Raw genomic sequence first — 13,053 nt, 5'->3', positions numbered from 1 at the left:
AAGACATGGCTTGGTAGTTCGGACTGGACTGTTCCCATGAGGCACAGGGTCAGAGCTGATTTGCATATAGCCAGTGTCTAACCCAGGGTGGTGTGGAGTGCAAAAAAACGATGGATTTAGGCCCAGATCCTTGTACTGGGGTGAATGTATGACATTGTTCTACATTCTGTCCATCAACTGTGTTTTTTGCAATTGTCACCCTGAATGGGCTGGGTATGCTCAGACGTGAGTCCCAGGCTCTCCACACCACTGGAGTCAAGCTATCCAGGCTGAATGAAGGCTGATAGCCAGAAACCGGTCCTTGGATGCTTGATTCCGGTCTGGGAAAGACATGGCTTGGTAGTTCGGACTGGACTGTTCCCACGAGGCACAGGGTCAGAGCTGATTTGCATATAGCCAGTGTCTAACCCAGGGTGGTGTGGAGTGCAAAGAAACGATGGATTTAGGCCCAGATCCTGGTACTTAGGTGAATGTAAGACATTGTTCTACATTCTGTCCATCAACTGTGTTTTTTGAAATTTCCGCCCAGAGTTTCTCATCACAGATAATGGGGTGCAGCTGAGGTTGCATGAAATGGAGAGTTTCCTCAGGTATTGCAACATTCACTACGTAACCACGGCATTGAATGGACAGTGGCAAAATGGACAGGTGGAGGGGTTCAACTGTGTGTTGAAGGAGAGCTTTTTGTGGGCAGGTTGTTTTGGGGGAAATGGAAGGACAAACTACAGGAGAAGTTTTGGATCACACCTCATACTACCACAGAGGTTAATCCATTTAGCATGATCAAGGGTAGGGATCCTGTTTCAAAATTACTTCCCTGGAGGTTCAAGAGAAAGCAGCTGGAAAAGAGTGTAGATAAGGTGAAGGAAGAAATGGCCACCAGAGTGGAAGATTCGCAAGCCAAGGGTTTTGTCCAAAAGTGAGTTCAGATATGGTTAGGCTATGAGTGTTGTTAAAGTCAATTGGAATAGTGTGGTCACTCAAATCGGAAAGGTCTGGAATGTGAAAAGGGTGGTCAGGTGCGAAAATGGTGAGAAGGGTGCTCTGTTTGATGTTCCAGGTGTAAGGGACCTGTTGGAAAGTGTGACTTCAAGGACTAAGTATAGTGAACATGACCCGAAGCCGCCATGCAGGTTTGTAGATTATGTGTAGATTATGGATTTTTGTGTCTCTCTGGTTTTGTATCTCTGGTTGCGTGTGGTTGTTTTGTGTCTCTTTTGTGTGGTCCTATTGTTTGAGTGTTCTGTTCCTCTCATTGTAGTCCTGGGGTGTATGTGTGTTTGTTTCTAAGGGGATGGGAGTGTTGCATAATTACATTTGTATTTATACCTTTTCTCTATATTATGGGATATTGCTTTAAGGCACCCTCTTTGTATCTGTGTGTGGTGCTTTAAGAGTATTGTTATCTTTCCATTGTACTTTGACTAACAGTTGCCCTGTTGGTTCTGACTATAGAATGATAAGCAGAGTTGGGAGTTGTCTGCCGGGTTGTGTGACAGGTACTTTGCTGTTCTCCTAATAAACCTTCAACAACTTTTACTTGGATGGATTTTTTCATTTTGCAATACCTCTCCATGTCCTGGGCCTCAGAAGTGGGTTTTGCATCTGTTTTGCTACAAAACCGATGCATCGTCCCCACTGCGCTGATCGAACCGATGGAATGTCCTTCAATCCTGATGCAGAGGCTGTTCGGTGACAGTCGTTCTACAGCCTGCACAGCCCAACCACAATGCTCTGTGTGGTTCGACAAAGACACATTGCCTTTACATCGGCAAAGCCCCATGACAACGCAGCAACCCAGCTGTGTGTAAAAGATCAACACATTGTGCCCTCATCATTGACACTTTGCTCCATTAAAGGTACTTTCCTTTCATGCCCTGTGTGGGTCCTGTAGCCAGTCTGCTCTCCATTACTGTTGGCCTGAACTTTGGGGTTGTACTGGTCCCTCGCGGGTCAAGTAACCTTTGAACCATTAGTGACTTGTAAGCACTATTTTTGCATTTATTCCTTAGAAATTCATATCTCGACTTCTACTGATTGTATTTTTGTCATTTTGGTCTCAGTACTCTGATAACTATTCACTCACTTTCTAAACCTGTGTGGAGCCTTTTTGTAGTGTCTTCATTGTGTTACTGTGTGTGTGTATGTTGCACAAATACTTTACACATTGCCTCTTTGTATAAGCCTTACTGCTCTCTGCCAAGCTACCAGAGGGTGCGCACAGGTTATCTTTTAGTGTATATGTAACTTACCCTCACTAGAGTGGTGGTTCCTGCCTAGCCTGGGTGAATACCTCACCCAACCATGAATCCCATTTCTAACAATCTTGATATTATTACATATATCCCAAATGTATGATTATCTAAGGACGTTCTTTCTGCTTGTGCCAAGGTGCTGTTAGTGAGCCAGTAATTCCATACAGGAACAGAATTGCCTTATAGGAATTGAATTGGTTTTGCTTTTTGTGACCTCTGTCACAACTCACATGAAACCTGGAGTCTCTTTTTTTCTCTGCCGACTATATTAAATATGGAGACTCTTCCCCCTATTGATTAGCATTTCTCTTTTTGACAGTGGATCTCTGCTGAGAGAGACCGATCAGTGGCACAAAGTCTGAACCCAACCTGTTGCTCCACAAGTTGCTGGCAGTTCACCTCTCCTCTCTGCATTAGCCAGGGGCAGCCCTTACAGGAGGCAAGTTCTTATTTCTGTTCCTGGTTGCTTGTCTCTGAGCATCCTGTGTGACTGTCTCTAAATCTCATTGACCGTCATCAATCTTTTTGGTAAAATATTTTTAGAAATGCAGCTTTTCTCAAAGGATCGCAGGTGAAGGACCTACAAACATTTTAAGAAGAATAATGCCCAAAAAGATATATCCATAAAATTATGAAGGCAGAACCGCCATGCCATCTGCAAAATAGCATTTATATTCTATCTTGTTTTGACAGTCGGTTACTGCCCCATAAAGCTTATAAACACATCATAACAGGAACACTATGGCGGCAAACTCCCAAATCCCCTCTGAACCTATAGACGTTATTGGCCAATATACCTTACCCATAGTACTTTAAAATGTGTCATTTAACCAATGTTTCCAAAAATTCAATGAGTTAACATATTACTAATACCTACATATTAGCAGATACCCTTGTAATATTGCTTAAATCATATTGTTATAATTGTCTCTCTTCTTGTGAGAGGGGCAGAGTGTTGACGCATTGCAACAAAGGCTTTTAGCCTGGGAGCAGGTGGGGAGATCGAGAATACTACTTTCTTGGGTAAAAAAGTATCAAGTGCCTTGTCTATATATATATGGAATAGTTGTTTGTCGCTCCAGAGTTAAGGGCCATTGAAGCTGGCCTTTTTTTTTTTAAATCTTTGCAGGCTTCACACTTCTCAAATCTAGCAGTTCAAAAAGTTGTTGCAAACGTGAGGTGTCATATTTCACAACTTCTCATACCCCTAGAGTGTACTCGTTAATAAGATCAAAGTACTCCAAAACAGATAAATCGCATTTGCCATTAGATGCATTATTGAAAGTGCAGATCATGTAACTTTTGCTATTTTAATTAGGAACAATGTCTTTGAAGACAATTTGAATATCCTTGTCCCATTACGAAAATATCTCCTTTTTATTGACACTGCCACTTCCTCTTTCATTCATGTTGCTGTTCATTTATTTTTCATCATCCTTGTACCTGTGCATGCTAAATCTTAACCTTAGTGTCTATTATTGCATGGGCTTTTCCTAAATCAGAAATTCCTATTATCTACATACATCACTTCTTTACTGATACATGGTCCACTATACCAATGTTGCTTCTTGCAACCATATTCTGAAATGTAGTCTCACAGTACTTAGTCAAAGCCTATGCACTCTCGCCCATTCAGCTTTATCTAATGCTTGTTGTTCTCCAGAATATTTTGTTCTACATGCCCTTTTCATTGGCTGAAAATGGATCCTTTTCTCAGGGCGCTTTACTTGGTATAAAACATTTTGTTCTACCTTTGCAATTGGCAAGACTCGCTGTTTATTCAATGTTTAAAGACTTTGCCAGAACATAGACCTCGAGCGAGTGTTCAGTGTTGTGGCTAGACTGGCTAGATAACTCAGTGAGATGTATGCTCATGGCTGAAATATCCAGTTTGTCAGGTCAGAAGCTCAAATCCTGACATGGCCATCTCAGTCTTCCCTCTCACAGATGTTGGTAATTTGAATTTCTTTAAATCTGGAGGGAGAACACATTAGAAATGACACCAAGCACTGTATTAAAGCAAAATATAATTGTGTTGTAATTAATATTATCTATTTTTTGTTAATTCATCATGTTTAAAAAATATTTCCCCAGTACTTTCATAGTTTTGATTTTTCTTCACATTCTTTGACAAACTCTACAAAGTGGTTTTTCAGATTTTCTAATTTTGAACTGGTTTTTTTTTAACATAACCTGGCTTTGCATTGTCTTTTAAATGAAGTGCACCTATGCCATGTTCACTTCTGAGATACGATATGCAAAACCTAATTTGTCATACTTGTTCAAGAAAGAATTCCAACGCAATGCTTCTATAGCCTCAGATATGATGAGCATAACTTATAACGAACAAACATAATCAGTTCCGCTCAATACTGACTGAACAGGTATGCTTCCAAAGATTTCAGCCTTAATAAGTACATTGCCTATGCCACATCTACTGACATAACTTCCTGTACACCACAACACAACTTTTGTCATGTGAAAAATGTCCATCATTGGATAAAGATCATCAAATTCTACTGGATTGCTCATTAAAATGTCAGCTACAATATTGAAAACACCTATATCACAGAAAATTGGCAGGATAGCGTGGTCTTCAAGCTGGCACATTTTGGATTTTTTTTTTAGAGCTGTGCATACTGTTGTGTAGTTTGTGACTGGAAATAGTATGCAAATAGTAAAAACCCAACCTTCTTCAGTGGGACGGGAGATCAGAGCATGAATTCCAGCCCATGGAGGAGCTGTTTTTTCTTCATCCTTCAGTCTGCACTGGTTAAGTAATATGATAAATTCAGTTAAATAAGATTTGCAGACTGCAGCATCAGTTAAACAAAGGTCATCAGCCACTTTGAAACTTTCTGGTAGGCTGCCACATGTTGATGGCTTGTAGTGATTTTGCACATGTTGGCAGGGCTGTTGGGTTATACCTTTGCAGCTTCATTTGTTTAGTTCCCTCATTGATACCGTCTTGAAGAAGCACCATGGCAGTATTATGTGCTTTGGGTGTTCAAGACAAAGAAGAGTTGTCTTTAAAATTAAAATGATCAAGAGAAGCAATTGTAAATCCTTTCCTAGTAAAGTGACTTGGAAGTGGTGTGCTGCTGGATTTGCAAGATTTTACAACAGGAACTGCTAACAACTTCCTGCTCCGTACAGTGTCATTATACCTTGTTGATATACCAATCTTTTTTATTTAAGTGATTAGCTCACTACTTTTGCACAGTGGAGAATTTTTTTGCCCTATTGTAATTCATAAAACATCTTAAAAACAGATACATCGTGGAAAATTGTTTTTAGTCTTAGTAGATATTTATTTGCCGTAGGAGAAACAGACTGAAATTTTAAATCACAAACAACTATTTGTAATCATTGATTTTAGAACCGCATACTGATGTAAAATCCATTGTTTACATTAATGTACATTTTGTGCTTGATATTGACAGTGTGTCAGATGCACTAGCACTTTACTAAACATATGATTGACTATGCACCTTATTGCCTTCAACTAGATTAGGTACATGGCTGATGGCAGATGCTCTAGCACTTTACTAAACTTATGATTCATTGTGCACCTTATAGTTTTTAACTAGACCAGGTCACTTATCACTGCTTATCACTGTATTATTTATGTTATCTATATGACTGCTCATGCACCTTATTAGCCTAAATGGAAGAGGCGTATGGCCATTTGTACCGAGAAGAAGTAACTAACTGAAAAAGGAGGACATGACCAAAGCCTTTGCACTTCATGAATTTCATGCTGCTGTTTCCTTCTTTTTTCTTTTTTTAACCTAATTTGCACTGTTGTATATATTAATTGTATTTTATTGTTATTCTTGATATTTTTTTACAGACAGATGTCAACAAAATCTGATTCAGATGCTAGATAAAAATTTTGGTACACCAGGAGCGGGCCTTGGCCATTTTTAACGTACCATACACATGTCATACCTTTGCCTGACGTGCAAAATATTGGAATCTGTATCTATTATGATTTTTTTTTAATTGAATAAAGATTGAATGCTGATACTATACTGAATTTGTAAAACATGATTTGGAAAATACAGTGCATTTGCACAGCATAAGCCTGTTGGTTCATGGGATTATCTTCCACTTCTTCTTCAATGTTGTCAGCTTCTGATCTGAACTAAAGAACTTTAGTTTGTAACAGTTTTTCATTGCTGATAATAAACAATAAAAAATTAAGACAACAAGAGACATTCTTGTTGAGTCCCACGATATGCAGAGCACTGGAGCATCATTGAATTTTTCTTTAAGTCCAAAATTTAAATCTTTCAGGACGTTTCCTAAAATGATTCCGGCTGCTTTTACTGCAGAAAGTAACAGCTGCGGCCCGTGGAGTGATTTCCGTGGGGCAGAGAGGCGGGGCGGGGGAGGGGATTTATTAAATTGTTTACTTCCTCCAATTATCCATATTCCGGTTTTTAGCAACCCCCACCCTGCCCCTCCCCCGCCTCACCTCTCTGCCCCACGGAATTCCCGCAACAGGCCGCGGCTGGAAAGAACTACAGGAGTCAAATCAGCTGAGAACACCATAAGTGGCTTATTCTTTTTGTTAGACTGACAAAAACAAATTCTGTCATTGTACATTCTCAACAGAAAAATCCTCATTTCATTATCATGATTCAAAACAGTTTCAGCAATGTTGACCATTATATCGCTGATCTCGCTGAGTGTGAACCCATAGCCAGCACTCAAGATTGGCTTTAAAATTTGCTTTTTCAAAGAGTGCAATCTTAACTGAAGGCTGGAAGTTACATTGCTCCTGGGAGCTCATTGTGCAAATCATATTTTTGAATATATGCATGCATGCATGTAGTTCAGGTGGGCATACAAATTTGCTGAAAATACACTCACCTCACTGTTAAGATCAGCTAATCAGCCTAAAACATCGTCTTGGAAGAAGCTAGCTGCAGATAAAAAGACGTTTGCCATTTGAAACTCATTTACTCTGTACTTTCCTCATTCCTCAATCCCTTTGACCCTTGTTTTATACCACAAATAATACAGTGAAGATCCTCTGCTTTCTGATCAGTTTTTGAAGGGTAGCCATCGATCTTCAAAGTGAATGGGCATTGGGTTTGGATGTTGTCGCTTTCTCTGAAAACTCAGATTCTTGTTGTGATTTACTGGTTTCTGCTATTTTTGAATGATTTTTTTCCTGCCTTTTTTCTGTTGTATAAAATAAAATATTTGATCCTCTTCAGCCATTGGTTGCAATCATTTATGAACTTTGCCTTGCCGTATTGCTATAGTATCTCAAACTCTCCTCTGTCTATCTGCATTTGATGTAGCGTTTCTTTTGGATTCGTTTGGCATATGGCACATTTTTCTTTGTTAAAGAGTTCCTTAGATTTTGTAGATATCAACAGTCTGTCAGGAGGTAAAGATCCTCTGCTACCACCTGCTTCACTCATGTTTATGAATTTGATGCACAAGAAGGTGTCTAAGTGGTCTATGGATCTCTAACGACTAGTGGAAAGTCGTTAGAGATCCATAGACCACTCGGACACCTTTTTGTGCAGAAAATGAAGAGATTTAATGGCAAAAACAACGCGTTTCAGCACTTAAGCCTTTAATGGTTAAAATATTTTTGTATACCAAATATAGATTATCTGATCTAATAACGATGAGTGTTTTGCTCTACCCATAGTCATATAGCATTTCATTTAAACACTGATAACGGTGCCATGCCACCCTTTTCTACTTCAGTAATGCCAGGTTATTGCAGACGTAACTACCAGAGACATAAAGGTGGTATTTGAAACAGGACTGCACATTTATTTATGTGCACAGTTTTAAGTATAGATCAATGGTGTTTTAAACAATGTACATTTAGGATGTGCACCGGAAAACTACCATTAAATGTTCCTGATTGAAATTTTAGAAAACTTAGATTGTAAATACTAACAGTCACAGTTTTGTGAAACACTGAAACTCTGACCATATTATCCATATATATATATTTTTTTTATTATTCATTTTAGGCCACAGAAGAAAAACAACCACAAAAAGAATACTTCTGATAAGAGGCCAAGAAAATGGATATAAAAGACCGCAGACATCGTTCTTTAACAAGAGGCCGATGTGGAAAGGAATGCCGTTATACTAGCTCATCGCTGGACAGTGAAGACTGCCGGGTGCCCACTCAGAAATCCTATAGCTCAAGCGAAACACTGAAGGCGTATGACCATGACAACAGAATGCATTATGGCAATCGCGTTTCTGATTTAGTTCACAGGGAGTCTGATGAATTTCCAAGACCAGGTATGTTTGAACCTTGTGCTTAGATTTGTAGGCCCTTACTAATACCAAACAAAATAATAAATATTGCAATCGATGAAATACCTGCTGTGATAGTATTGGACAATTCCTTCAAGAAGCATCAGTTATATAAGAATTAACAGCTAAGATAAAATAGTGTTGCAACTTTATATATGCCATGGCAGTGAAAGTTAATTTGCAAAATGTAATTTAGAGCAACTGTACTAATAACACAAATACTCACATTTGTAATTACAGTGCAAAGATCAAATTTGAGTTTGCTACCACAACAGAGCTAAATTGACAGGAAAAAAACGTTTTACTTCTTCATAAACTGCATGTGACAATTACCTTACACAGGGAAATAACTCTTCTTATAGTCAGGAGGACGCCTAAATGTGATCTTACCTACTGCACAAATTGTGCACCCAGCACTATGGTTTCCCTTAAATTTCTTATGTTAAAAAAGTTCACACAATAAACATGGCATGGTATAAATGCTGCATGCAGATGCACATAGTATAATTTATTCATTACCATTGTGTGTGTGTGTATGTATATATATATTCACTGAAAAAACCATAGGTTTGACACCAGTTATAGTTAGCTGGAAATTTTACTCGCATAAAAACAATGAAATTCCCACGTTATAGTTAGTTGGACCCACTATAACTTGCGCGTGCAATGCACTGCTGATGACGTCACATATTTATTTTTAAAAAAGACACACATTCACTGGATGGTGTCATCAGTGATGTTATGAGTGATGTCACTGACCATGTCATGAGTGATGTAATATGTGACGTCATCCGCAGTGCATTGCACGCGCAAGTTATAGTGAGTCCAACTAACTATAACGTGGGAATTTCATTGGTTTTATGCGAGTAAAATTTCCAGCTAACTATAACTGGTGTGAAACCTATGATTTTTCTGTGAATTTTATAGGTTTTTTAAATGCTAATTCCTAACTATAACTCATGTGAAACCTATGGTTTTTTCAGTGAATTTCATAGTTTTTTTAAATGCTAATTCCTAACTATAACTGGTGTGAAACCTATGGTTTTTTCAGTGAATTTCTTAGGTTTTTTAATAGCAAATCTCTATAGGTATGAAATGTAATATTTTTTATAATGAATTTTATATTTTATAATTATGTAATACTATTTTTTTTATGTTTTTTTTTTTTGCCCCGGAGCGCTCTCGGGGCGCGTACCGATGCGCTCACCGGTAAGCGCAGTGTTACGGCACGCCCCAGGGCGCGTACCGGTGAGCGTCCTGTTAGCGCTATTGCCGCGAACGAAAACAACATCGTGACGTATCGCGTAGCCGCGTGATGCGTCATATGACGCACTGCGTAAGCGCACCCGGAAGCACCCGAGCGCATACGATCGCGCAACGTAAGCGCCGCCGGGCGCGCCCCGGGGCGCGTAGCGTAAGCGCGTCGGGTCATGTGACCTGAAAATAACATTTTTCATTGGTGCAGAACAGTTTTGGTTTCCAAATGATGAAAGTCCGGGTCATGTGACCTGAAAATAACACTTTTCATTGGTCCAGGACAGTTTTTTTTCCAAATGATGAAAGCCCCCACCTTTTTTCCTTATTCTGACTTTGTCCTTTGACTGAGGAAGACCTGTTTGGAGATCTGTGACTAATCTTTTGTACTTTAAAATGGCTACAGTAGCAGCAGCAGCTGGAGCATCTGCACCACCACCACCACCATCACCACCAAGAGGACCACCACAACATCACATTGGTGGTCAAGAAGAAGAAGAGGAGGAGGAGGGGAGAAGGACATTCCTGCCAGAAGAAAATACCCCATATAGGCCAAAGGAGCACATTGTATGGGAGTTTTTTCCATCCCAGAGGGCAAGAAGAAAGTGAATGCGCCAAAGGTGACTTGCCGAATCTGTGGCATTGAACTTTCAAGGGGGAACCCTAATAAGAAATATTCATTTGGCAATTACACCATGATTCGGCATATGCAGCGCAGGCATCCCAACAACTATGCTGCTGCAGAGGTGAGTGAACTGGCCAGTAACCCTCCCCAATCTTCACCCAGCACCTCCAAAAGAAAGCAACCCACTCCATCGGGACCAGAGACAAGGGAGATGATCCCAAGCATACAACCACGGTTTGGTGAATTCAGGATCACATGTATTTTTTGTGGTAAGACCATCACCTATGGTGAGCAGAGCATAAAGCTCATCATCCTTGCTGGTGACAACCACAATTGCCCCAAAAAACCATACCTTTTTCCTGATTTTTTTTTTGCTCCAGTTGAGCCGTTTACAATTCCCTGTTTTTTGTTTCTCCCCATAAAAATATCAAAAAAATATAAAATAGTTCATAAGCCAAAAAAAGTACAAAATGTTCAATAAAACATTAAAAAAATATAAAACAACAAAAAGAAGAAAAAAAACAGTTCTTTTTAGAACTACCTCCAATTTATAAAAAATGGCTTAATTTTTTAAAAATCTGTCATTCTTTTTTCCCCAAGGTACGCTCCCCGGTACGCTCCCCGTTGCGCGTACCGGGTGCGCCCCCCCCCGCGCAAATCGCGCGGGGGGGGTGTTTTTATAGCCCCCACATCAAACCTAGGGGGTCAGGGGGGGTCTACTCTGCCCCCTTTGTTTTTGCCACCTCTTGTGTCTCGATCCTACCGAGACACAAGACGGCGGCCGCTCTGGACTGTTTGGAATGTTGACAGACACCCGAGAGCAATCAGCTTTCCGCTCGCGAACTCGCGTAGCGCTGGTACGCGCCCCGGGGCGCGTACCGGGGCGCGCCTATAGATATATATATTTTTTTGAACCTAAATTACTCAAAATCCACTAGAGCACATATCTTGAGACATAGCAAAGGCACATCGGGCTACCAGTCCCTACAATTTTGCCAAGTTTGGTAGAAATCCATTCAGCCGTTCGGGCTAAAAGAGAGTCCAACCGCCCTATGGAAATTAACATGGGGAAAACACGTTTTGGGACCCCCCTTTTATCTCTGCCCCCGCTTGTTGAATCCCCCCCAATCTTTCAGGAAAGGAGCGGAGCGCAGCGAGGCAAATTTAAGGAAAATTACAGGCAGATCCCTCAATCTGTGCCAAAGTTATTCCCAATAGAATGTTGCGGATTTCCTATGGAAAACAATCCTAACTATAACTACCTACTGGCGACCGCCAGTAGGTAATATATATATATATATATGAAAAGCAATCTCCTCCCAAAGTTGAAAGAAGCAGAAGCCACATGGGGGAATGACAGCGACACCTTTATTTCTTCAATTGTGGCGTATGCATTTCGGCCTCATCTGGCCTCGTCAGCGCCATGGTGTGTTGAAAGGGATTTCAGGCGCTCTGCATATGAGTGTATTTAACTGCAAACCGGTTGGTGCAGTGCTTGCTCCGCCCCTCCACAGGTGAAATCACTCGATTGTGTAGGTCCTAGCAGAATCCAGGACTCAAACACCCAGGATGCACCATTGGAGTCCAGGTAAGTGCTGCAGAGGGTCATACTCGGAATTGTCCAAAATGAATGCGGGTAGTTCAAAATTGCGCACAGCGTTGTAGAAATCCCAGTAAAAAATGTAGAAAAAATGTCAATCAAGTCCCCTAATCCTTCGACCTACAGCACGAGTATACATAAAACGGGGGCAGGAAGGAATGCAACCTGACCAGGCTGAGGTTAATAACCTCGTTGCACCGCTGCAGTTTAATTCGCGCTCGTAGGTGAGCCTGGCGTTTCAATTGCTTGAAGGAAACAGAATACTTCTAGACGAAGCAGGAACCAGAACCTCCAGGCCAGCTTGTGAAGGATGGGCAACTGAACGCGCCTCTGGAAAAGCGCGTGAATCGAATGAAAAGCAATCTCCTCCCAAAGTTGAAAGAAGCAGAAGCCACATGGGGGAATGACAGCGACACCTTTATTTCTTCAATTGTGGCGTATGCATTTCGGCCTCATCTGGCCTCGTCAGCGCCATGGTGTGTTGAAAGGGATTTCAGGCGCTCTGCATATGAGTGTATTTAACTGCAAACCGGTTGGTGCAGTGCTTGCTCCGCCCCTCCACAGGTGAAATCACTCGATTGTGTAGGTCCTAGCAGAATCCAGGACTCAAACACCCAGGATGCACCATTGGAGTCCAGGTAAGTGCTGCAGAGGGTCATACTCGGAATTGTCCAAAATGAATGCGGGTAGTTCAAAATTGCGCACAGCGTTGTAGAAATCCCAGTAAAAAATGTAGAAAAAATGTCAATCAAGTCCCCTAATCCTTCGACCTACAGCACGAGTATACATAAAACGGGGGCAGGAAGGAATGCAACCTGACCAGGCTGAGGTTAATAACCTCGTTGCACCGCTGCAGTTTAACTCGCGCTCGTAGGTGAGCCTGGCGTTTCAATTGCTTGAAGGAAACAGAATACTTCTAGACGAAGCAGGAACCAGAACCTCCAGGCCAGCTTGTGAAGGATGGGCAACTGAACGTGCCTCTGGAAAAGCGCGTGAATCGAATGAAAAGCAATCTC

General features: G+C 40.9%; 1 protein-coding gene across 1 annotated transcript in view; it reads left to right on the top strand.

Moving 5' to 3' along the window:
• LOC144769317 (teneurin-2-like) overlaps nt 1–13,053 on the top strand; it is an 853,614-nt gene that overhangs the window by 721,743 nt on the left and 118,818 nt on the right. The window contains exon 4 of the mRNA XM_078653392.1: nt 8,264–8,543. Coding sequence (XP_078509518.1) covers nt 8,318–8,543 — 226 coding nt within the window. The 5' untranslated portion in view covers nt 8,264–8,317. The remainder of the gene's footprint in view (nt 1–8,263; nt 8,544–13,053) is intronic.

This window comes from Lissotriton helveticus, chromosome 7 (assembly GCF_964261635.1).
Source record: "Lissotriton helveticus chromosome 7, aLisHel1.1, whole genome shotgun sequence".
Classification (NCBI taxonomy): Eukaryota; Metazoa; Chordata; class Amphibia; order Caudata; family Salamandridae; genus Lissotriton; species Lissotriton helveticus.
This window is presented reverse-complemented; position numbering and strand designations above follow the sequence as displayed.